The sequence below is a fragment of the Pseudopodoces humilis genome, chromosome 11, assembly GCF_049639895.1.
Source record: "Pseudopodoces humilis isolate 2021_Gansu_Grassland_sample_001 chromosome 11, ASM4963989v1, whole genome shotgun sequence".
Classification (NCBI taxonomy): Eukaryota; Metazoa; Chordata; class Aves; order Passeriformes; family Paridae; genus Pseudopodoces; species Pseudopodoces humilis.
The window spans coordinates 14,979,193-15,005,752 of record NC_142210.1 but is presented as its reverse complement, the minus strand read 5'-3'; the positions used below and the strand labels follow the sequence as shown (position 1 = coordinate 15,005,752).

Genomic DNA, 26,560 nt, shown 5'->3' with positions numbered 1-26,560 from the left:
TCAAAATTCTCTGGAGTGGAGCAATCACAGATTTTCTGTCTGAGAGGCCTGTGGCAGTTACAGGCCAACAACTGGAAGAGGGAGAAAAACCAAACAAGAGCCATGAAGTGGAAAAGAAGTTGTACTTTTGCAGATTTTAAAAGCCAGGTGCCTGCAGTTAGCCAGGAATAATGATCTGAGCTAGTTCCTGTGAAAAATATTTCTTATTTTGAACAATGGTTTGGATGGAAAGACTTCGGCTCTATAATGAAAATAGTCAAGAAGAGTTGAGTTTGTAAGTATTTTCTAATTTGACTCTCAGCCTTTTAAATGGTGTGTTCTTGCATAAGCCACACTTCTATTTTCTTGTTAGTCAAGCCAAACATACTGTAATCCAATAAGATTTAATAATCATTAGGAACTGATGGATGCCTCATCACGTATAAGTTTGGCAGATCAGAGGCTGCCTACTTTGCATAGCCTGTCTCTCTGACCAGCTTGCCATTTATGTGTCACATTGATGACTGGGGAATTCTTTAAGACAGGTAATGATCGACTGCTCCTAAAATGAAATTTAAATAAAAACTATCTGGAACAGCCAGTGAGCCAAAGGAAAAGGCAAACTTTTGGCTTGGAAAATTGAAGTGACTTGGTGAGAGTGAAGGCAAACAGAGCTGGATTGTCTGTGGAAGGTGCTGGTATGGTCTGAACAGCTTTTGCAGTTGAAATTAGGCAAGTTTTTAGGTAATTCTTTAGTATTTTACTATTGACATTGTCATGCTCTGAATGAGCTCTTCTGCACTGGACTCTGTGGTTGCACATACACAGAGAGACTGTCCTGTCCATGGGATTTGCAGGTAATACATGTAAGAACAGAAGAAAAAGAACTCAGGTTGAGAAAAGACTTTCAGTGTAATATTTCACTTGACTCAAGAACTTTGGTTTCTGTGCATGCCGTGGTGGTGGCCTGGCTCAGTGGTCCTAGCCCCTGGCACCTGCTTTGTCCATGGCAGGGATCCTCAGCTGGTTTTCATAAATTTCCCATTCCTAGTGGAGCTTCCTAATTCCCAAAGCACTGAAAACATTGAGGAGGATATTTCCTGGTCTTTACCTGACTTTGTGCCCTGTTGAGAGGTCCTGCTGTTGGGTTGGGCTGTACAACACAAAGGTCCTTCCCAGAGGTTTTGCACTAGGTTGATTTATCAAAAAGCGTGTGAATTAGTCCTTTTTAAAAATGCTTATTGTAGCAGGGATTGCAGTGCTGCCCTTAAACAGTGGCTTGAACGTCACATGCTTTGCTGTGGTGCTGAGTTCTGGGTTTTACTTTTTGAGGTGGGTGGTGGTGGTGAAAATTCATATATCTTCCCTTCAAAGTGAGCATCCCTACCAGCCTGGGTACAAATTTCTGAAAGCAGAAAGAAAACAAAATGTATTGAATTAAGGTCCTTGGCTGCATGTTGGCATTTGCTGTGGGCATGGGCTTTCCTGCATAAAAGCCTTTTCATAAGGACCTTACTTATGTTATTTTGTGACTGCTTTTTGCAAATCACACCCTTCACCTTCAATCCGCTAGAAATGGATTGAACCTTTTCACTCCTTCTTGAAGGAGCTCATTTTTCAGATGGAATTTGTGAAGAAGTGTTGAATCAGACAGGTACACCTACCAAGAACTGATTTAAAATAAGAATAGGTGCATGTGGCCAGTCATTAGCTACTGTGGCTTGTAGCTCTGTTCTGTTTGTGCTTTGCCTGAGATGAGAACATGGCAGAAGAATGCTCTCATGATCCAGGTGCTCCAAGCCTGTCCCCAGCTTTGTCTTTCCAGACAGGTATTGTTCTATAACACATCTTCTCCATCTTATTGTGTGGGCACTGTCCTGCCTCTTCAGTTTGGCAGCAGATTGCTGAATTGCTAATCCTCCAAGTCAGTTTTACACAATGGGACCCTTGTGGCAATTAGGTGAAGAAAAGCCCCAAAGCAGCATAAATTCCTGTGAGATGGAGGGAGCTATAGGATTTCAGCATGTTTGTCCCTGCAACCTGAGAGTTATTGCTGGACATGGGTGCAGCTCCGTGAGGACAGTAAGAAACCAAGCACCAGGCCAGGTGGTTTGAATAACTGGAACTTTTTTTTCTTCTTTGAGGTGAAGCCTGGTGGCAAGACGCTTGAGGAGAGGCGGTGCAGTTTAGATGCAGAAATCGACTCTCTGACCAGCATCCTGGCCGACCTAGAGAGCAGCTCTCCATACAAACCTCGGACTCAACAGGTTAGTGGCACGTTGTGTAAACACGGAGTGAGAAAGGGGCCAGCATCGACTTCTGGAGTCAATTTGCTAAGTGCTTGGTATTTGTTGCGAGAGGGCCTGCCAGTTCCTCCTGATAGCATCCAGATGTGGCTGTCAATGGGGAGAAGGGTGCAGCTGCTCTGAGGGGGCACCGGCTCAAAAGCTGCCGCACCTCTGAGCAAAGAGGCTCTGGTCCTGATTGTCAGATTGCCACAGAGATTATTAGAAAAATACTTGCAAAAAATGGCATTTCATTTGCCTCAACTTCCAACCAACAATGACTTGTGAATTAAAACCTTCTCAGTTCACAAGTACTTTTGTGCTTTTATTTTCTTGTTGTTTTTCTGTTCTGTTAACTTTTGCCTGTCGCGCTGCCAAAGGATCCAGATATCCGCATCTCATGAAGTGGCTTGGATCGGAGCTCAGCTGTCAGGGTGGCTGTAGCCCAGCAAGGCAGACTGGAATTCGCACTTCTCTGCTGTGTCTAGACAAGGACTGCAGGGGTGACAGCGACTTGGCTAATTTTTGTCACTCATCTAGGTAGTGCTAGAGTGGAGCTATTTAAGTTCTGGTGAGATGTCATCTATTTATCAGAGGAAGTGGTGACACCCTGATGGCACTTTTAAAAGGGCAATTCTTGAGATCTCATAAAATCATCCTAGATATGTTTATGTCTTGTCTTTCCTTCCTAGTCTCGTGACTGGTCTCATTTCTTACATGTGTGTGGGTCTGTAGGCTGTGTACAGCTATATGTACAGGTGTATTTGAGTTTCTGGAGGTTTTGAAGTCATAGCCCAAGTCTGGGACTTAATCTGACTTGTGAAGTTCATCACCTTCCAAGATGATGAGCTCATTCCTGTTCATGAATGTGCTTGTTTCCATGGCTTTCTGCCACAGCTCTGGTGGGGACTCTGCAGATTTGTCACCTGCACCCAGGAGCACCTGGATGGTGAGGCTCCCAGGTGCACTACACACTGTGTGATCTGGTGGGCAGAAGAAGCTGAACTCCATCTCTGGGATCAAATCACAACTTGAATTATTCAGTCTATCTGACTTTTCAGCATCTCTTGGTTAATGTAATGATGCCTTGTGAAAAGTACTGCTGCAGGAACTTCTAACTAGACCTGTTAGAGAAAGAAAATGCCAGAGTTGGATGTATCATCTGCTGTAATTAAAGAGAACTCAAACAAGTCCTTGAAAGGTGGAACTAGAACGTAAAGCTTTGATATTTTCCTTTGTTTGATCTGTACTAAGTATTAAAACTGGTGAGTCATTTGATGGTCTTATAGTAGGATAATAGATTAGGCTGCAAATTGTAAGGTACTTATTCAGAACATCAGCACATTTATTGGATTACACCTTAGCTGACCTTCCCAAATTTATCAGGATAATGGCTGCAGATAGGAAAAAAGAGCCATGACTTGTTTTCAGAGAAGATGTTTTCAGTTGTGCTTACGCGGTTAAAGCATTATAATAATTTTATAGGAATACCTTGCCCTTGGGGATATTCCTATTCTGGAATAAGATTTCTTTTTTATATTATCTTCAAGACAGTTTTAAAGCAATGTAAGATAAATTGTAACATAATCCTCTCTCACTGGACTAGGAGTGATAGCAGGGTAACGACACGCAGTTTATTTAACATACGCAGCCCATTGGACTAAATTCACACAAAGGGAAGCTCTCTTGATCCTTGGTACGAGTTCAAGATTGCAAAGACACACAGTGCACCAGGGGGTGCCTCTGGCACAGGGGGATGTTTCTCAGAAAGGGTGGGCCAACATCAACCCCAGACAATATCCCTTAGCCCTTGCTGTTGAGGACATGGGTGAATCTCTGCACCATCCCTGCATTGCTTACCTGGCTGTCACTGGTGACTTTTTTTGTTTGCTGGGCAGGTGAAAGGACACTGCCATGAGCTGAAACTGACCACCATTAATAGAAGGAGGGGAGAGAGTTTGGACACCTGTGGTCAGCAGTGCCCTCCTGGTACCTCGGCGTCCTGCCTAATTCTCAGCAGCTGAATAGGAAAGCAAAGGGCTGAGTCCGTGTCTTGCGAGCAAAAGTCTCTCTGACTGAGTCACAGAAGCAGTCAGAAGTGATTAAATGCAAGTTTTTTTTCTTTCAAAATTGCACATAGCTAAAAGCACAGAAAATTACAAGACTAAATCATCGTCTTTGGCCTCAACAGAGCAGCATCTAAGGATGTTTTCTGTCATGTGAGGTGGTGTAGGAGAGACTTTATTTAAAGAATTCAGCTAGAACTGAAGTTTTTGAAAGGATCTGCATGACCTTCACCAGCATGACCAGTTCTAGCCCTCTGGTACAGTAAATTGAAATGGACAAGGTGACCAACATGATCTCAAAATTGCCATGACTGCAGTGGCATATGAGCTTTAATTTGCCTCGGGTGTTGTTGGAAGAACTGCAGATGCATTATGAAAAAATGTAATTAATATTTTCCTCCTGTTTGCTGCAGTTTGGAAGTACTAGTGTGATGGGTAAAGTACAGAGCTCCTCTTGTGCAGCTTCAATGTGCTTCTGTGTACATATCACACCTTCTAAATTGCAGTAACTCATTGGAAAGTTTAGAGGCAGAGAACCCACTGTATCTTTCATTAGTAAAAGGAGACATTAGTAAAAGACAAGATATTAGGTGCATAATTTCCATGGATGGCAGCAGGGGCAAGTCATAAATTGTGTGAACCCCCTAAGTAGAGGCCTAGTGAATGCTGTGGTCATCTGCCTCCTCTATTAAAGGGTATTTTCCCCAGTTTTTGCCTGTTCTGCTTAAATCCTTGCATAAGAGATCAGTGCAGCAAGACCTTAACCAAAAAAAATAACAAACCACCTGAAACCAAACATGCTAAATTTCAGCCCATAAAGCAAATGTTTGCATTTTTTAAAAGACAAGAAAACTTTGTGACTCTGGAGAAAGGGCTTCCAGCAGAGACTGTGAAAATGAAATACTGGAAATAGCAGCACACCTAAGCTGAGGATTTTTTGTCCCTGCTGTGAATTATGTATTGAATGATGATTGCTTCGTCTGGAATTGTACACCTACCTTCAAAAAATCTTGAGTTTTATCCTGAATTTCCAACAGGATGTCTGTTTGGCAAAATAGCACTTTGTGGGAGATGTACCAGGTAGTAAGACGTACCTGGTCTGATGGTATTTAAGGTTTTTCTAAAAGCAAATGCTCTGTAGCCAATATTTGTTAAGTATTTAAATAGCAAAAAAAAAATCTTGTTTGACCATGCACCATGGTCAAGATGAAATCTACTTGTGTACAGCTCTTGGAGGCAGCTTGATCCAGAGGGAACTGGGCACTCTGGAGACCTGTTTCATTCCCAGCAAGCACTGCTGTGCTAAATGACCTTGAATGTAGTGTTTCTCCTCTCCTTCCTCTCAAAATCTCTTCTGTCCTTGTAGCTTGGCAACCTCTTCAGTGTGATTTGCCTCCTGCTCCCCATGTGTATGGCATGTAGCAATGTGGAACCTTGGTCTGGGTTGAAGGCCTTTGGGTGATGTGGTTGTGCAAACAGGTGGGGAACATGAAGGCAGAGTTAGGCAAGATATCTAAGGATTCATGCCTGTGTCCCTGCCCCTGTGTGATTGCCTCCAGTACTAGACATCTGTCACTATCCAACACTTCAAGCCAAAGTGAGCACTATTTTGAAGGAAAAGAAGCTTATTCTCAATGTGAGCTACAGAACAATAAAAATGTAAAGAACATTAAATTACAAAATCAGTGATATATTTTCATTAAGTTTCAAGCATACTGGGAAATAATGTCTTCTAATGACTGGAATTTAAAAGGGATTTAAATGTTTGACAGTGATGGTGGTTATCCTGTCACTTCTCTTGATAACCATTTGGGGATAATAAAAGCAGAGAAAAGCAATGGATGTATTTTCTTGCAGAGTGGTGGGACAGGATTGAACAGTTTCAGCTGTACGATGGCAAACCAAGGCAAAATGTTGAGTGCTGAAGACAAAACAAAAAACAAAAACAAGGCAAAAGACTCCTAGGAGGTCTCTTCCCTGTGAATTTCTAATTGTAGTGCCCCACTTACAGCTGTGTCAAGAATGCATGGCTGCGAGTTCAGGTGTTTTATCTTGGTTTATGCAGAGCTGTGTCTCCAACCATGATTAAAGCTTCCAACCCAACAAGGGGAAACGCATTCCCTCAGCTTTGAGAAAGATCCTTATTTTTGCTCTTGGTTTGGGCTGTGAGGCTCTGTGAAAAACAGATCACTAAATCTGAACTCAAAATGTCTGTGCAAATTTGCTACTCCAGGCTCAGAGTCAGTTTCATTGTTCCTGGTACTTGCCTGAGCCTGGCTGCTTTGGTTGGTTTGCACCAAAAAAGTGCAGTCCACAGGGTATGTTACAGAACTTCAGTTGTTGTCAGGAATGTATTTATTTCTTTTAAGAAAGAAAATTTAGGGGTACAAGCAAATTGAGATTGATTTGGTGGGTTCAGAATGAATTCCTCCCTCCTGTAGCATTAATGTGACAGAGAGTTTTATGGTTCCTCAGTTACGGGACTCTGGGGGATATGGCTTTTTCAGATGTTCACTTTGGGCTGAAATAGATGGCTTAGCTTCTGCCATCTTCACATATGATATTTGAGGGAAATAAAAATTTCCTGCCCTCATTCTGCTGGTCTGAGCACATCTAACTGCTGGGCATCTGCACTGCTTTGCCAAGGTGTCTTCAGTGTCCAGCAGCACAGCACAATAGCCAGGCAATGCTTTCCCAGTTGCAAAGGGCTCTTTGTATTTGTTCTCTTGAGGTCTGTGCTTTTTGGGCTTTGTAGGCATTTGAATCTCTGTTGTATGACAAAGGGGCTCATTGGAAATGAGCTTATCTGCTGAAAATGAGAAGCACCCGTTGTCCATCCTAAAGGGTTGATGACCTTTTAGTAGGACCATCCAGCTGCTCCAGAGCTTTTATGCAAGACACTGCTTTTCCTGAAGGCTGTGAGTGCTGCTGTTTTGCTGACTTGGATGGCTCATGTGGACACAGAGGAATGACAGTGGCTCACAGTGGTGTGCCCAAGCTGGCCTTGAGCTGGTGAGCTCCAGCCCTTGGAGCAGTGTCAGATGGCTTGTTGAGACTCACTGCAGGGTGTTGGCTATGGCTGTTCTTAGTGGGCTGTGACACTTTTGCCACAGTCATGGGCATCAGGAGTTGCATGGATTGTTCTGAAGATGGGTTCACTGAGAGCTGTGATCCTGCTTCTAGCAGCAGCACGCTGGCTTTGTGCTGTCTGGAAAATCCAGGTGGATTGCTGAAAATAGGAAAGGAAAAATCCCATCTGGAGTGATTTCAGTAGGCTCCTCCCAGCACTCAAAATGCAAAGCCTCTACATCCAGAAACCCTTCCTGCTGTGGTTCCCCTCTCAAAAGGCAGAGTGACATTCCCACCCCATGTGGGTGGCGTTTGAGGTGGTCCCAGGGTTGGAGCTTTCCAGGAGGACCACTGTGGGCGCGCTGGCTGTGAGCAGCACATCTGTCCTGCTGTCCCTGATGTGTGTGCACAGGACAGGGATGCTCAGCCATGAATGTGTGAGTTGGGAGGCACAGCCAAGAGATGATTTAATGTACGTTTGGATTTGGTCTTTCTCTATAAGAAGGGAAACCTTCCCGCAGTCATCAGCTCCAGCCGGTGCGTGCGGCAGCTGATGCTGCTCTGATTAGCAGATGCCTGAATCGGTTGCATCTGCTGGTATGTATTAAACCTTAATCCTTTTGATAAGAGCATGTCCATGAAGATTTTTAAAGAAAGTTTTCTGCGATCCCGGATTATCATCTGTCACAGATGAACAGGATAAGAGTGACCTTTGCAGGGTATTATTTCTTCCTCTTGTACTATCATCAGAGTGAAAATAAATCAGCACTACTCCTGCTGTTTCTTTTTCTGATATATAATCAAGTTCACAGAAATATCAGTAAGGTTTCCTTTTCCATTTCCCCCCTCTTTTTCTGCATCCATTTTGGTTTTCTGCCTACGTGTTTGGCTAAAGCGTTAGATGATGACTAGTATTGGATATATTGGACTTTAAAATCTGTGCAGGCATCTCAAATTTGTATATGGATAAAGATAAACATTTACTTTGGGAACAGTGATAAAAAGCAAATAGTACTTCATAATGTGGTCTTTTTCTCATTCTGCATTTGTGATTGTTTTGCTGTAAGTGGTTGAGAGCAGGGCTCTTATTCTCTAAAGCTTTTCAAGGCCTTCTACCTATTGTTATGTTTTGTTTTCCATCTTTTTCCCCACAATGGGACTGAGCCGCTGTAAGCCATCATCTCCGGAAGCTTGTCATCATTTCCCCATCCTTGCATTTTGGCACTCGCTGTGGTTTGGCACACTCCTCAAAGGGCTGCAGTGCACTTCACGAGCTGTCCGTGTGTCCAGCCAGCAAAGAGCAGCTGCCTCTGGGGCAGGAACCTGTGTTTTGTTGGGACACAGCCTCTGCTCGTGTTCTTGCATGGATCCATGCATCTGAGTGCTTCAGCAGCATCAGATTCACCACCATGACTGCAGCCCTGTGAAATGGAGAAGTACACTGGCTGTCTCATGGGCCGGGGAGGAACCTAGGCACTGGGAGATCAGATGATTTGGTTTATGCCTGAGTCACCAGAGGAGCTGAGGCCACACCATGGGCACCCTGTCATGGATTTATCTTCATCTCATACCCCATGGGAACGCAGGGGCAGAGCGAATGTGAGAACACCTCCTGTCAGGAACATTACAAGAGGTCTCGGGTGTGGGGTTGATTTCCCCGTGTGTGGCAGCCACTCTTCTGCCCAGTGCCTGCCAAGGAAATAACTAGAGCCTTTTGAAATGAAAGCACAATTGATGAATTCTTCCTACCCAGCACCCACTGGTGTCCAGCCATTGGCTGCTCCCCACATATGGTTTGATTTCTGTGACCACTTTTAAGTGGGTCTGTGGGGGCGGTATCTGTGCGAGGAATTCTGTGGCTGGGGAGGAGGGGTCCCTCAGATCCCTGTCTTGGGGAGCTGCAGGGAGGTTCTGGCTGTCCTTGCTTGGCCCATGGGGTTGCCCCACTGCACACGTGCACAGTGAGCTCCAAGCCTGCTGTGTGTCCTGAACTTTTGCTCTTCCAGACTGTGCTGTAACCAGGATCTCTGACCTGGAACATGGATTGTTTGGCTGACACACACAGACAAATGCCAAGGCTAATACTAGGGGGAGAAGGGAAGCAGGGGGGCAGTCAGGAGAGGTAACAGATGAGAACAGGAAGGGTCAGAGTCTGCTCAAGACGCAAGACACAAGTCCATAGGAAATCAGGCTTCCTTTGCTCTGCTCTCTATGGTTTCTGTTCCTTTTGTGTTGTGTTTTTCTCTTCTGTGCACAGGAGGAACCAGCTGCGTTTCCCTCCCTGCTAGGGAAAGGAAATAGTTCAGCGCCAAGGGAACAGCACAGCAACTTGTTGAAACACCTGCATGGCAATACATCACTTGGGACTTTGCTTCCACTGTGGACTGTGCTGGGCGTATTCCCCAGGCCATTTCCACCAAAACGGGAGTGATGACTTTGTGATTCATGCATCACGCTCACAGCAAGGAGGGCATTGCCTTGGTGTGCCTTGAAATTGCTTGGAATCTATCCAGAGACCATTGGAGGGCAGGTATAGATCCTGTTGGTGGGAGTTCCTGTGGAATTGTTCTCCTTGGAAGAGCAGGGCAGCTGCCTTCTGCAGTGGTAATTTCTAAATACAGTTTGAAAGGTGAAGGCTTTAACACACTGGGAAGCCCTGGCATGTAAACTATTCGTGAATTTGTTCCTGTTGCTTATTGTTGCCTGTTTGCAGGAGTGCTTGCAACTTTCCATGTGTTTATCCTTGTTGTGCCCTGGGGTAAGAGAAATTTGGTTCTTTTGTTCTGCAGATGGAGAATTGAGGCACAAGAGAGACCTTGCAGCTTGCTGTAAAACAGGGCCTTGGACAGACATCAGTGACATTCTAGGATAGTGTTGTCACTCACTGGTCCATCCTGTTCTCTGTGCTCTGTTTTTTTTTGAGGGTCTGCCCTGCCAGGGAGGGACAACCTCTCCCTGGAGCCCTTGCTGGCCATTCCAAAGGCAGATCAGGTCTATTCACAGCTTCATTTCAGGTAGGGACACATGTAAGGACCTAGAGCTCCACAGAAAGTGAGACCTGGCCCTGTAGTTTCTACATCAGACTCTTCTCTACCAGTGTGTAAATAAACCTGATCTATTTGTAGCTTGGATGTGTCTCAGGATTGTTCCAAGATGTTCTAGTTCAAAACCTAGTTCATTAAAGTAAGAGGCAGAGGCATCTGTGAATGGTTTGAGAAACAGTGTCTATATTTTCTCTTGATTGCCTTTGGCCTTCCTGTCTGGAACCTTTTGAGAGATGACTGTGATGCTGAAATGCATTGTCTCCTTCTGTATATTAAAGCTGCCTAGGCTAAAAAAAACCCAGCCCACATCTAGCATGTATCTGAAAGCCAGGAATTGATAGATCCTTGCTCTAGCTCTTCAAGTAACTGTAAATTACTCCAGGCTGTTACAGTTTCATTGTAAGGAAGTTCCTTCCTTGACTCAGACTTCTTTGCATCACAGTAAAATGCAATTAGGTGACGTACTTATTGTGGCTTGGAAGCACTTACAATTCTCTCGGCCTTATGTTGTCAACTTTTGCTCAATAGCAGGCTTGTGGACTGTGTCACTGTGCCTGTGTTAGCATATATTATCACCATATGGTGTTTCAGTAGTGAATAGGAAACTTCTATGAGTATGTAAAAGAGGATGAAATGAAAAAAAAAATACAGTAAGATAAAACTAACATACTGCTTCACTGCTGAAAGTGAGCACTCTAACTAACTGCTGTTTCTATGGAAAATCAATAAAGTGTTGGTCCAATGGGTATTACTGTCTTCCCCCACAGATTTAAAAAAGAAAACTAAACAAAAAAAGGACCTGGCCAGAAAAAGGAGATTTTGAAGCAGTTATAAATACTTCTGCCAATGTTTGCAGTCTGATCCTGATTCCTCCCTGCCCAAACGAAATATTTTGAATCTTACAGTGAATTCTTCACGTGGAAGGAAGTAGTTTTGTGTGCATAAATACAATAAGAGCAAGGGCAGGTTGTGCAGTTTGCATGGCATTATGTGCCTCACAGGCAGGATTGTTGCAATCATCTCACCTGATTGCCAGCATTAGCCAGGTCAGAGACTTTGCTGTCTTGCCATAAGTAGCAGCGTTGTTTCTCTCTGGGTTGACAAGAGGCTGAGTACCTTTCCCCTGCAGTGTGATTTGTAAGATGTCAATGAGAACCCATTCCTGTCCCAGGCAGCTCAGAACCATGAAGAATTGCCATCTTGTGTATCAGCAATCACTGCAGTCATCCTGGGGTCTCAGGCAATTTTGATGCTGTCTTCTAAAACCATTAACTTGTGATCCCAGGAGAATTCAAGAAAGGTGGGGGGCACAGTTCTTCTTCCATCCAGCAGAAAGCCAAGATGCACAAGCAGCTTCAAGCTGTGATTATCAAGAGGGGAAGACAAGATGTTGGGGTTGTTTACTGTGCTGGTTTGCAGAAAGATCAACTGTGCATTACATGGAATATCAGTGCAGCTAAGACCCTTTTACAGTTCATAAAGGTGGTAGAAAAGTGGTTCTTAGGCTGGACTTTTTTTCGCACTGGAGATAATTCATAATTTCAGCAGGGAGATAGTACAGATATTGTTTGGAATTATATTTAATCTTTTTCTGGAAAGATTTTGACTGGAATCTGGATCAGCAGCTCATGTCCAAAGTGTAAGACAAGGGATCTGGCTGTGGAAAAGGGTTGCCACAAAGATCACGGTGTTTTATGAGGCCCCAGTGAGAGCTGCTACCGTGCTGAAGACAGCACTTTCTGCTCCTTTAGAAAAGCTGTGGAGATACCACACAGAGGATGAATAGTTAAGTGGTTCTTTCGGGTAGATGTAGATCACTGTTAGGTTTTGGAGATATCTGGAAGAGCCAGAGCCAGCATCCCAAAGCAGGACTGTTTAATACTGGAATTCATCAGACTTTCTGGCAAGACTTGCCTTTGACAAGACTTGGCTTTGACTTTGTTGAGTAATGTGGTCATTTCTAACTAATGGCAATAAAACTTTAGGGAACACCTGCTGTTTGGATATTGAACATATGTGTGCGTGCTCATGTAAAATCACAAATGCAGGCAAGTCTAGAAAATACAATTTATATTTGGCATCTTTCCTACAAATTGTATTTTAGAACACCTTAAAACCTTCCTGTAAATAAAATTGTTTCAGAATTGAGCTCATTAATGGAGAGGAGGAGGTGAGGTAAGGCACAAAGGCAAAGAAGGAAAAAGGTGGCTTTTGTTGTTTTGTGGGCTTTTTAAAAGTGAAACATGCATTTGATGAATTCAGTCATATGCTGAATGTACTCAGTGATTTCTCAGGAGGACATACAGAGAATCTCAGGACACTGTCTGCATGATCGGAGCTTCATGGAGCCAAAAACAAAATGATAGGCTGATCTCTTAAAAAGTATAAATGGAGGGAACATCTGAGGATTTCTGTCTGTTTTCCTTATGAGGCAGTGCTGGATTATCCCCTATAATCAGTGCTTTCTCCAGCCCAGTTTCAAATAAATTAAATGTAAATATCTCATTGCTTTCTTTGGGTGATTATTCCAGACTGAAATGTATACAGCTGCTAAGAGCTATTTGACTTCAGCATTTCCTTTCTTAATTTAATATCCTTGTTCTGAGTGACACTTCATATATGTGTCCATGCATATGTCCTTGTACCATATGGATGCATTCCATGTCTACACATACGGAGTGTGAGGAGGTTGAAATTCCCCAGTACAGACAGAGCTGTAATAAAAGGACTGACAGACTGGGTCTGTAATATGCCTGACCTGACAATTAAGCAAACTTATTACCATGTCAGCCTGCCAGATGGATCATCTACTCATGATGTAACGTGTGTTGCTTCTTGAATATATTGGAGTGCAGTTTCCTATTTTATGTTTGTTGAGCTAAGAAAGGGAGAGGGAAGAGACAGTTTTATTTGAGCTAAACCCACTCGTTTCAAGTGTGTTTAATGATAGCAATATGTGACAGATAAAATAAAATCCTAGGCCCTGGTCCATGTTTATTTTAATTTCAAGCAATGGGGAGAGATAGAAGAGATAAAATTACAGGCTAAAAATGTCTCTTAATGTAAAATAGCAGCTTGAGTTCTGAAGGGGCTTTCCTTGCTGCACCCTGCAGGGTTTTCAGATACATTTGTGAGAGTTTTGCCAGGTAGGAATTTGGGGCTTTGACTATAAGAAAAGTCAGGTTGGACTGATTGGCTTCAGCTTTATAATTGTTTCCTTTAACTTAAGGTAGTAATACTACGCTGAAAAGTGGGGAGGAAAGCAGTGCTCAGTCTGAAACACCTATCACTAACCTGGACTTTCTTTTAGCCAAGTCCCATCCTGAACCTGAGGAGGAGGTAAGTTGTTCTCAGTCCTGTGTTGTGTCCCTGAGACTGCCAGACCTCTACTTGCTGTTGTGTAACCTTGGCTGAGCCAGCTTCTGCCTCTGCTCTTCTATTAAATAGGGAAAACCCCCATTTCTTTGCCCACCTGCTCAGTGTGCAGTGTTTGGGTGAATGTCCAGTATCTGGTGCAGTGAGGATGTGTGGGTGATGTACTGTTTGTGACCTTTAGTATTTGCATCTGCACTGCTGGGGTTTTGTTCTCTCCACTCTTCTGTGACAGCACCATGGGTGGATTGGGATAAAGTGTCCCTCTCCAAGTCTTACATGGAGCACAGCCTTGCAAGTTTGTGCAGCTGTTTCACCTTTCCGTGGGGCTAAGTTGGCAGAGCCAACAGCACCAAGGTGCTGCTCTCCATTTTTAAGCTGTTCTCTGTCTGAACAGCTTAAGAACTCCCTGTGTATCCAAACCAGGTCCCTCAATCTGCTCGGACAGCTCTGAGGAGCTGTAAGCCAACGACTCAAGGGAACATGAAGGTGATCCTCCTGCTCTGCAGAGACGCTTGAACTGGCTTTGCAAGTGGAGTGTTATTCTCAAGAGCTGGGATTTTTTCCTGCACACAACTGCAGAATAGTTAAAGGGAGTAAAGATTAGTGCCCAGAGCTGTCACCTCCTTTGAAGATGCATTTTGTGGGGATGTACCAGTGCATCCAGCACTGGCTCCATCACATGCTTTTGACTCCATTAGTTGCATTGTATGCAGAAGACACTGCAATTTCATTGATGGAAACCTGTCCTCTGGGGAATTTTTTAGTATCTTATTTACCTGTCAAGTTTTCTTGTGTCTCAAATGCTCACTGTTGTGAAGACACAGCTTCATCTCTGGCTTGGCTCATTTGATGAAAGCATTCTGGTATCCTGGACTCAAATAAATGCTCTTGTTGTAGGAATTGTCTGCAACTGAGCTTGGACGGAAGTTGAATCTGGAGTGTATTCACTCAAATACATTTGGTCCTGACTCGTATCATTATAGTGTTGGTCAGCTGCTGGTGCTTTTTTAAAGACAGAAGTAGCAAAACTCTGGTTTTTAGAAAAATAACCTGCATGAGGAACTGGAATTTAAACCTTTGCTTTTCAGTATCTTTCATATGTCAGGGTATATAAGCCTGAAATTAAGAACCTGACCTTACCCACCCTGTGTCAGACGAGTGGTCATTCCAGCTCAGTGTTCTTCCCCATAAATACCAAAGAAAGAAGACAAGAGTGGTGGAAATTCATATCTACACCACCCCAGAATATTTTCCTTTATCTAAGAATCTGGTGTTCACAGAGAACTGGCTTGATTTAAATTATGTCTTCCTTAATATTCAGTCAGGGATTTTTCCTCCATCAGCTCATCCGATTGCTTTATGAGCTCATGGAAATCTCTGGAATTTAAAACATCCCATAGCAAAGAAGTTTAGTGGAGGTGGGGCAGACCCACCCTATTCTTGATATTTTCCCTTTGCCTTCCACAAGGGTGGTTTCCTGTTGCTTCTTTCTAGCACTAGAAGTGACAGAACAATAATTCCTCCTGTTTGTAGGAGTCTGAGTCTTAGCTGTCTCTTTTCAAGGCTCAAGGCTCCAGGGTTACTTAGTTATTTCAGAGGAATGTGAAAAATGTAGGTGCAGTATCCATTTATTTCTGACCAGGTATTGCTATCTAACTGTGAACTGGTAAGCTTATATGCCAAAAAAAAGTAGAAGTGGCTATTGGACCTATGTTATTGAATTTTTCATTTGCTATTGACTTACCGTGAAACAATGGCTTAACTGTGGATTTTACTTATTAGAGGTGAAGTCTGTGATTCAGCTGTGGGACTTGCAGAGTAACTTCCATAGTGCCCTGCTTTTTTCTGGTTTGTTTCGGTGGTTTTATTTGTTTGGAGTTTTTTGGGTTGGTTTGGTTTGTTTTTATTTCCAATCATTGCAGGATTAAACAATTTGCATGGATTTTGACCTCTTTGCCCAACTTTTTGTGTGATAGTTTCCAAAGACTGTATCCATGAGCACTTTGCTTGCAAATACAAATTGAGAGGAGAGATACAGGATGACTGATTTGGGAGAGGTCTGATGCAGCCACAGCACTTTGGAACAAGATGGGATCTGCTCATCTCTCTTTCCTCACAGATTCTGACATGTCCCTTTATTTTCAGTAAGATTTTTAATTTTTCTAGCATTAAGTTTTCCATCTGTAAAACAGAGGTGGTAATAATAATATCTCCCACTTGGCTGTCTGACTTCAGAAAGGATTTTCAAACCTCCAGCTGAAAAGTCTTCTGCAAGCACAAAAATATTACACTTTTGCCAGCTTATGTAAAAAAATTGTTTCTTGTCGTGAAAAATCAGTATATCAAGCACTTTTATTTTCTGTAAGGGAATTCAGCATCAAACTCTTCCAAATGTGTTAGGTAATGTTTTGCATTATAGATTGTGTGCTGTTAATTTAATTTCAAGTTCTATGCAGAGAAGAAATTATTGAGTGTACTTTAGTGATTTATACTATGATTTGATCAGTGTGTTAGCAGTCTGGCAGATCTTAACTTCCAGAAACATCTAAGAGTTCAATACATTAGAGATGAATGAGCTATGTACATGAACATGTGTGCTTTTATTGCTAAAGCTAAATTAAAACTTGAGCCCTTTTGGGCTGAATTAGCCAGCACTTCTCCAGCTCTTTTTCTGTCTTTCAAAATTCTTCTGTGCAGCCAGTATGATTCTAATGTGCTCTGCATTATTTTTCTGCTTTAACATGAAGACCTGGAGAGACAGGGAAAGCTCTGTATAGAGTGTATTGTACAGTAAGGGAGGGAGCCCAACAAAGCTAATTGTACAGACACTCCCACTCTATTACCCTTTAGAGAAATTGAGCCGAACATTCTGCTCTGAAGCTTGTTAAACTATTCTTTTTGGGTGCAAGGAGCTTATTGAGGGAATGAAATAGCTGCACTGTGTAATCAAAATGGGAATTGGAGCAGATCATTATATTTACTCATTTGATTAGCCATAAAATAGCTACTGAAGTCCCCGTTTTAAATCTGCTTAGCAATTGTGCAGCAGGGCAAACTGGGTCTTTTAATTAGAAAAGAAAAGAGATTGCAGTATTTTTTTTTAAGTAATAAATATATAAACACACACACATTGTGATCCTGTTTATGTAAATAACCTCTTCCCTGTGGGTGTTCTTGCCTCCTAATTGTTCAGGGTCTGTCTGCTTCCAGCTGCAAAGAAAAAGGGAACGACACATTTACACTGGAAAGCACAATGTCTGGGACTTAAAATCCAGAGCCAGAGATTTAGATTACCTGTTAGGGTAAAACTGCTATGGGAGGGATAGGTAACCCCAGAAGAAGATGGCATGGAAAAGCAGAAGGTCATGGATTACTGGAGGGACTTTAGGTAAGAGGTGCAAGGTCTTTCTGGAGCGGTTTGGGCAGGGTCAGTCCTGCTGTAAGGGAGAGGACTGGGCTGAACAGACTCCCAAGGTCCCAGTCAACCTGTAAGATTTACTAAGAGAGGCCATTCTGCATCATCAGGGGTTGCCTCGAGTGAGTCCCATTCCTAAGGGATCTGGGGGGGCTCAGGAAGGGGCAGTGCACAGTTCCCCCAGACATGTGAGGCCAGGAGGTCCTGAGCTGCCTTGCAGACACTGCGTGCCTTTGTGCACAACCACAGCCAGGGATGCTCTGCTTTCTCTCAAAGAAAATTCAGTGCCCAGCCATGGCCATAAAGGCTTGGAAAGGAGCCATTACTGAAGGTTTCATTTTCTGGCTTCCTTTGCCATCTGAGGAACTTGCAAATCGGAGCAGATGTTCCGCAGGCAGTGAGCTCTGTAGCTCCCGGTTTCTCTGTTCAGGATGGTCACTGTCTTAATATTAAATTTCTCAGTTATAAAATATGCTTTTAGGGAGTCAAAAGCTGTGAAAGTATTTCAGCTTTTTATTTATTTATTTTGATTTTAAGACAACCTGAAACACTGAAATAAGCTTGGTTAAAGAGAGACTTGTTTTTAAAATGCATTAGCCTTTGTGGAGGGCTGACCATTGGTAAGCATGTGTTGTGGTGTTGTACTTCTGTGGGTCACCGAAGAGTCATGTTCTTAATGACAATAACAAAATCATTCTTTTGATGTTGTCTGTTCATGACAAGACCTTTGGGCAGCAGGAAGGGGCACAGTAGAGCTTTACTATTACAGTTGTAAGGGATGAAATAAGTATCTGGTCTAGTGACTCATTTTTATTGTGGACATATTCTCCAGTATTTCCTTTATTGTAATATATTTAACTGGTCCATGGGTTAGAACCCACTTGCAAATGCCCAGAAATCCTACTGTGTTGAGAAATCATGTCCAGAATGGCTCAGAGCAAGCCTTCCCAGATGTGCTGTGGGGACCTAAAAGGCCACACCTCAGGGGAAGAAATGCCAGCACTGGCTGTTCTGCATCTGCCAAGAAAGATGTTGGTGCCTGGGGATTGTTACTCTGGCATTGTTCCACAGCACTAAATTGTATAAGCAGGACACTAGGCGGGCCAAAAAAAAAAAAAAAAGGTGCCATTATTAGGCCCAAAATACCATTAGTTGTAACTCCCTGGCCAAGAGAACAAGCAGCTAACTATAAAGAGGTTATAAGTGTACTGTAAAGTTTAGTGAATGCCTGATTCTCTTTTTAATGTGGCTGCAGTGAGCTGGGGCTGTTCTGCATTGCCCTTGCATCACTGCAACCACCTCAGAGCCCAGCTGGCTGTCAGGAGGAGCAGGGGTAAAGGGAGATTGCATGGAACAGTTTTCACTTGATTGTGGCAGAAGAGCTTTCTCTGAAGTTCTGCACACCTGTAGCTGCCATTGAAATTAATGGAAAATTTGACACTGATGCCAGTTCTTCTCTTTTCTATCCACCAGCCTGTTTGTATCCTTTCTGTGCCACAGGGGTGGAGAGAGCCCTAGTCTAAGTCTCACCAGCACAGTGTATGCAGAATAGCTGGGCAAGTGAGGATCCTGGAGGAACATTTGTAATGTTACATCTCCTTTTGGCTACCTGCCTTTCCCAACTGAGCGGCTGCTCTGCTCCCGGGGAAGCAGGGTTTGTGTTTAGAGCACGTCTGTGAATTGCGATTGTTGACTGGATCAAGCTGTCACTGTGTCACTTAAATGTTACAATCTCTCAAGCTGTCATGATGACTTTTAAATCGAAGCAAAGGTGATGGCTTCCTTCTCACATCAACAGCCGCGCCATTTCCAGAGCCGTGCGTTCTGGCGCTCCGCCGCCTGCCTTCTGCTTTGAGGATTTTTATCCTCCCAGATTCTTTCCTGGGGTTATTTGCGTCTCACCTGCCTGGCTGCCGTGAGAGCACAGTTAGATCAGGACACACAGCTCCATGCTTTCAGTAAGCCGGGTGTTTCCAGCCAAGAACGTAACTTTCCATAGTAATTTGGTGTTATTTGCATAGGATTCTCTCCCTTCCAGGGAAAAGTGTACTCCTGTAATCTGATCTAAAAGGGCTCCTAAAGGAATTATTTAGCTATTTCTCTGGAAGTATGTAATAAATTTCCCGGGAGGACTGGTGCTCTTCTGCATGATGGAGGAGTGAGAAAGTATTTAGTGAGATTTCCCAAGAGATGAGCCTGAATGTGTCTTTTCTGTAGACATTTCTGCTATTATGGCTCATTGCAGGGACATGCTGCAGTTTACAGAAGCAGCTTTGACTTTGCTGCGGTTCTGCCACTTCAGAAAGGGCTTTCTCTTCTAAAAAGCTGATCTCATGAATGCTTGGGTACCTCCACTCAGTGAAAAAGTGCTGGGCTGGGCTGCTGAGATGGTCTCAGTTAGGTGGAATGAGCTGCCCCCAAGAATGAGCACACATAGAATGCTTTTAATCTGTGAAACAAAGGTAAGGACACAGCTGTTTCTGTGCATGTCCAGTTGTATATGTTGGGAAGTCTCTCCGGATTTTTTCCAAAGACTGTGTGAACTGCATTTTGGCATTTACAAAGCAACAAGTCTGATGCATGTGTTCATGTGACAGGCAATGGGAATTCATTGCACTTGTGATGAATCCATCAAAAGTTGGTCTCATGCTAATCCCTGAAGATGCTGCCTGGACTGAAACAATACCCACCAGGAGCCTGATGGACCTGAGGTTATGGTGTGCGCTCCTGATCCAGTTGTAGCAATCGGTGCTTTCAGGTGAAGCATTTTAGGTGAGGACACAGTGACTTGCAGTAAGGGCAGGTGAAATGCCTGAGCTGCTGTGGCAGCTGAGCACTTCAGTGCTGGTGGTTTTGCTCATAGTTGCTGAGGTTCTAGAGAAGGAGGAAAAGAAAATCAAATCTTGAGTGCTATGGGAAATTTGGTCTTTGGCATCTGAGTAGGAAAATGTTTGGCATTCAGCATCCACAGGGAACTTGGTGCTCAATCAGGCAAAGAGCTAGAGGAGCTGAAGAGTATGACCTTCTGTCCATTTTAAGTCATGGTCACTGCCTTTTAGCCCATTGAGGCTAGTATTTTCCAAGGAATGTTCTTTCCCAGGCTAAGCTGGGAGGTGAGTAGGCTGCTGGTGTTGCAGAGCTGGGTGAATACAGGAAGCCCCAGAGCCCCATTTCAACCCTCCTGCAAAGGACCAGGTCACCTCTGCTTCTGGACTGGTGACACTGCAGTTGAATTTCTCCCTAGCCTTTGGAATGCCCAGTCTCAGGTCGCCTCCAGTTTTGGCAGAGCATGAGATGGTGTGGAAGTGCTCCCCCCTGGCAGGGACAGGCAGCGACTGGATTCACCATTGCAGTCAACTCTTGGTCCAAGCACTCCATTGATATAATTAATGCTGCATAGGGGGGAGCAGCCACTTCTCTGAAGCCTGTTGCGAGATCTTTGGAATCTGCCCGTGCAGTGTTTCTGTTTGCTTGTCCCTCTGCCATTCAGGGTTGGAGGAATGACTAAGTAGTGCTGACGACATCAGCTGTTGGCCTGTATTAATTATTTCCATGGGTTCTATTTACTTGCGTGTTCCCTATGGGAATGTTGTGCATACAGATCACAGCAGCACTTAATTTTATTGCAGTGAACGGCTGAGGTTGGGGAAGGGGAGGGGTGAGAGGAGAGAAAGGGTCGTGTATGCGTCAGCCCTGTCAGGCTTTTCCTTCTGTTTCATTTGTGCTGAGGTTTTTATTATCATTAAGCCGATTGTATCTGTGGCACAAAGGGCTGAGTTACCTCGGTAACCACACTAGCTGGGATGGTAATCCATTTATAGCATCACTGCTCAGGTCTGATTAAATTAGCATGCTGATGACGTAAATGCTTGGCTGGGTGATGCTGATGAGGCTGCTCCTAATAGGAACTCTCGCCCTTACATTTATTCTCATTTATTTCATGAGACCCCTGCAGGAAATGTACAGAAATAAGGCTACAGATGATTGACTCTTGTTTTCAGAACAACTTGTGCTGCTAGCAACAGACAGCGCTTGATCTGAATGCAGACGGCAGCCTGCACATTTCGCCTTGTTTCTGCCCGCTGCAGAATTCCCCACACAGCCCTGCCGAGGCAGAGCCCTGCTCTCGAGCCCTGCTTGCCATCTGCCACAGCAGCAGTGGGAGCAGCTCCTATGGCTGATGGGCTGTTTCCAGACACTGCTACAAAAGAAATAAAAAAGGTAATAATAAAAGAAAAGGAACACCCTGGTTCTTTACTCCCTCTTGTGAGGTTCCTGCAAATGCAGACATCCTTTTACTCACTCCAAACAAGCCAGTTATTTATGCCTGAATTCTCAGTCTCGAGCAATACCATTCAGTGCTCACATGTGGATCAAATGCTTTCAACATCTTCTGTCCAACCCCTTGAGGGAAAACACTGACAACTGCATGATCACATCGCTGTGCCTGTTGTTTGATGAAGTGGCGAGAACAAGAGGACTGAGAGTTGCTGAAACTCCTGGTTTCCCTTCCCAGCCTTGCCTCTGATTTAGTGGATAAGGAGTGTTTGGGGCAAGCAGCTCCCTAGCAGGCTGTTTGGGGCTCCCAGGACTTCAGTTTTTCATCTGTAAAAAGAGAATTTAAAAGGATGCTTTTACTTTTTTTCTTTTTTTCCTTTTTGCAAGAAGTATGGGAGTGATTAAGAGTGTTTAAATTCCAAAAGTATTTGGTGATCCTCAGGTGGAAACTCTGAGGTTCTGAACAATTTGCCAGTTTAATTGTCAGATTTGATTTATGCAGTTGGCATAGAAAGATTTAAAAGGAATTTTTGAACAAAAGCAGTTTTGGGATGGAGGACTAAAAATGCAGTAAATTTTAAGTAGCAATAAATAGTTTGGCATTTATCCTGGAGTATGAGCAGATGTGATTGCACAGAAACCACTGGACTACACCTGCTTTCGGTCGAGTTTGGACATGGAAATCTGTTAAATTTGGAATAACGAGCATGGTTTTGAGATACAAATGTGAATGTGCCAATACTGTCATTTTCTGGGCCTTCAAATTCTTACCTAGAGCTCCCAGGGCTTTTCTTTGGTAACACTGGGATAAAGGTCGTTGGGTACATGGGAGCCCTCTGCCATGCCTTTCCCAGCTATGGTTGCTGTCTTTGAGAAGTATCCAGTGCTTGAAGGACCCTGCCCAGAATCTGAAGCCCTGCAAAGATGAGGGGCACTGAATTTGTCAGTGGCGCTGCTTCCCCTGCCTGGCAGCCGGCTGAGCCAGAGCATCCCGACACTGCTGCATTTGCTCCGTGCTCCCTGTGCAGTGATAGGGAGCAGCTGAGCTGGGGATGCTCCCGCTCATTCCTTGGATGGTGTGGGACATGTGTGCTCCAGGCACAGCCCTGCCAGCGCCATGCTGAGAGCAAGGCTCTGCTCCCCAGCCTCCTGCCAGAGCAGGTGCACTCTATTAATGAGGTATTTTGAAAAGTTTGATTCTACCTCTGGCTCAGTTCAAAGCATCCTGCTGTTAAGAAGTCCTGTACCCATGGCCTGGGATGTCTTACCCTGGGGCTTTCCTTTACATTTAAACTTCTGTGGCTAATTCCATTAATTTACTATTTTCAGTGTAAAAGAATGTGAAAGTCAGCAGCAGCAGCAGCAGCATGTTCAGGAGGGGCTGTGGGTACTCGATAGCTGGACTCTGCTTCCTCCAGAAGTGACAGGCATGAGCAGCATTTTCCTGATTTATTTCCTGGATAACCTCCTGGTACAGTGAGCTGCTCCAAAGGACACAGGCTCATGGGCATCCCAGCACGTGAAGTGGTGGAAGCTGTCAGGGGAAACGTCCAGCTCTCAGCAAGAGGGACTCCAGACTGTACTGAGGCTTGGGAAATCATCCCTTTCCTCCTCAGGTCTGCTGTGTCTCTGCTCAATAAGTAAATAATCAGCTCTCTTTTGATTGCCACCCTTTGGTTAATTAACCTGTGCGCTGGGGCTGACAACAGCGCATGGAGAGGAGATGGCTGGCTCTGTTCCAGCAGCATTCACTAGCTGACTGGCAATATTTTGGCATCAAAACCATTCCTGTTCATTTCAGGGACATCACAGAAGCCTAGCTGAGGTCTGAGCCCCTCTTTTTCAGCTTTTTCTTTTCCCAAAGATTTATCCAAAATAAGAATATTTTGTTCTGAAGGGTCTGCCCCTGATTTGGTTGGCTGAAGGAGAAGTTACTTGTGTTCTAACAAGCTCAAGTCAGACAAGGACCGCAGGGCAGGAGGGGAAGTCCCACTGAAATTCCCCTCCCTTCCCCACGGGTTTCTGTGATTTTTGGCATGAGTGCATTGCCTTAAGAGTGCCTGGAAATTTTCATTATAGGTGAGCAAAATTTCAACTCATTTGTCTACCAAATTAGAGCAAGGCAGGAGATGAACAGTAATAAAATTCCTGTTTGTTGAAACAAACCTATTCTTGCTCATTTGGAGAAAAAGAAAAGCCTCTCATCTTTGCATGTGTTTGGATTTTGATGTTGCTTGAGCCTGGTCCCTCTCTTTTCTGGAGTCCTTGGGATATTTGTATCTTATGCTAGTGGGAGAGAAATCTGTTGGCAGAATTTGCTTTAACACTATAAGGATTTTTCATATTTTTTTAGGGCAGTAGCAAAAATTGGGTTTAACTATTTGTACTCTTCCAAAGAAAGGTTTACTGCTTATTATCTCACAAGCTTTTATCTGGTGCTGAGTCATGGAAGTGAGAGAATGTGTAGGCGTCTTAGCATAAGAGAGTAATACTGTCATTTACATTTACAGACAGTTATGCTTTCCAGAAAACTTTTTTTTTTGTGGGTTACAAAAGTGATTAATCTGCTGTTGAAGCTGTCAGAGGAGGTTTTCTGTTTAAGAATTTTTTCAAAGAGAGAAAAATCTGTTTCTACTTATAGGAAATTATAAGGTAGAAATTGAAATAAAAAAAAAAATACTGAAAGAACAGACAAGAAAATGTTCCCTTTCCTAATTATATTTTTCCCTTTTCTTTTTATGTATCTACCCATCTGTCTATCAGCCTATATATCTATTCTTCTGTCTCATGGAAAAGTCATGTGGACTTTGATACAAAGCTAAATATAGTAGAATTATAGTCAAGTTTAGTATTATCAATTCCAGCTGTGCAAAAATATCACGGGATCAGTTTAAAATCATATTTCTGTTCTCTTTAAAGAAAACTTATCTCAGTTTCTTTTCAGTTTTCCATCAGGCTCTTTAGTTTTTATGTTTTAAGCATTTTCTGAAGTCTTGAGAACTGAATTTTTTTAAATGAAGTCCAGAGCCCTCAATTAAATATTTCTCTCCAGTAGTAGTAGGATAAACTGTTTCTTTTATTTTCCTTCATCCTTATTTTTTTTAGTTTTTTTCTATTGCCGTAATTTTTTTTCTAATTGCTCTTAGGTTTTTCTTTTATTATTAAAAAAAGGAATTAATTACATCTGAGGCAAATCCTTTCCTCCTTAGGACATATTCTCGGTGGTGAGAATGGTAGTGCCATTGGAAGGCTGAAGAGAGTTTACCAGTTGCCAACAAATTTGTGTAGACCATTGACATCAATGGTATTATTAGCTGTGATTCTTGTTTGTTGTACCCATTCCTGAGGACAAACTGGACATGAACTTCCAGCCTGGAAGCTGAGTGGTTTTGTCCGTAATGAAGTCGGCAGCGATGTTTTCAAGTGATCTTCTGGCACAGAAGGGGTGGGAGTATGAAAACTTGCCCTGCTTTCAGTGTAGTTTATCCCATTATGAAGAGGACGATATGCCCAGCAAAATCTCTCTTTTGGGGGTTCCAGGGAGCAGACACTGTGGTGGAGGCAAGGCAGTAAAGCGGGGTGCTGTGCTGGAAGCTGGAGCTGTCACAGGTAACCTTGGGCAGAGAGCAGGAGCGCTCATCATCGTGCCTAAGGACGGCCCGTAGGGCAGAAGGATGTCCCTCCTCGTCCCACCTTGCTGAAAACCTTAATCCAACCCCAAATGGATTTCTGACAAGGGCATGTAGGGAACAGGACAAGGGGGATTGGCTTTAAATTTAAAGAGAGCAGGTTTAGATTAAATATAAGGAAGAAATTCTTCCCTAAGTGTGGTGAGGCTCTGGCACAGGTTGCCCAGAGAAGCTGTGGCTGCCTCATCCCTGAAATGTTCAAACCCAGGCTGAATGGGGCTTTGAGCAGTGTGGTGCAGTGCAAGGTACCCTGCCCATGGCAGGGGTTTGGAACTGGATGGATGTTCAGGTCCTGTCCAGCCTAAACCCTTCTGTGACCGTATGATCAACGCCACATCTGCTCGCTTGCCTTGGTTAGAAGCGGTGTTTTTATCGTCTCACTTATCCCTGCTCAGGTTAAAGTCTCTGCTCTCCTCATCTCCCATTTCTCACAGCTGCCCTTTCTCCTTCCCCAGCCACAGTAGCTTCAACCATGATTCTTTAACCTTCAGCAAAAAATTATTTTTGCCATGTAAGAGGAATATTGATTTTTACATCACATGGCCCATGAGGCATCAGAAATCACTTTTTTTCCCGTAAGTGTTGGTTATCTCTAGCTTTTAGGAAAAAATTAGTTTTGGGCCCTGTGAGATTTCCTGTTCAGGGTGAATGGGTTCTGCATTTAGATCTTTTCACTGGAAAGCCATGTGCTGCAGCTGGACTTCTAAATTAAAGGGGGAAGGGAATTAACCTGGCTTAACCTAAGTTTTGACAATTCCATTGAGAGGCCAATGACTCATTTAGAGAATTCATCGTGTCCACAAGGGTTAGAATGATACTTCTGAAAGCTTATAGAATGTCATTGCTTTATGTTTCAACAATTGGGTCCTGCAGTGAATTTTTGTGGGTTGTTATGGAAAAAAGATTTATTGATGACTTGTGATGCCAGGATGTTTCCTCTGTGCATAATTTTTTTCTCTTAAAATACAAATACATCATGAACCTCAAAAGAGGAAAAAAAAAAGGAAAAATATGCATTACAAACTAGAAATTAAATGTGATTTAATCCCATGGCAAATTCAGACCTAGACCTGAATTCTCCTTACTCCCCTCAAGTTCATGTCTGGAGTTTAATTTGACCTGTGACAAACAAGAATTAAAGCCACAAAACTCCATTTTGGATCCAAAATTCCTTGCAGTTTTTGGGCATCCACTGCTGAGTTTTGGAGAGCCTTGAGCCCTTGTTAGAAACATTGTTCAAGCCAAGCTCTCAGATTTAAAATTAATACTCTCCAGTCCCAAAGTTTTTTAGCATTTAGTACTCCTGCTCCAGGGCTAAAAAGTCACTGTTTCAAATTTTGGAGTTAAAAATGTCAAAATC

The 26,560-nt window shown here is 43.4% G+C and overlaps 1 protein-coding gene across 17 annotated transcripts in view; it reads left to right on the top strand.

Moving 5' to 3' along the window:
- LPP (LIM domain containing preferred translocation partner in lipoma) overlaps positions 1-26,560 on the top strand; it is a 337,428-nt gene that overhangs the window by 170,634 nt on the left and 140,234 nt on the right. For all 17 annotated transcript variants that reach the window (XM_088061257.1, XM_088061253.1, XM_088061262.1 and 14 more), the window contains one exon: positions 2,124-2,246. In XM_088061257.1, coding sequence (XP_087917383.1) covers positions 2,124-2,246 — 123 coding nt within the window. The remainder of the gene's footprint in view (positions 1-2,123; positions 2,247-26,560) is intronic.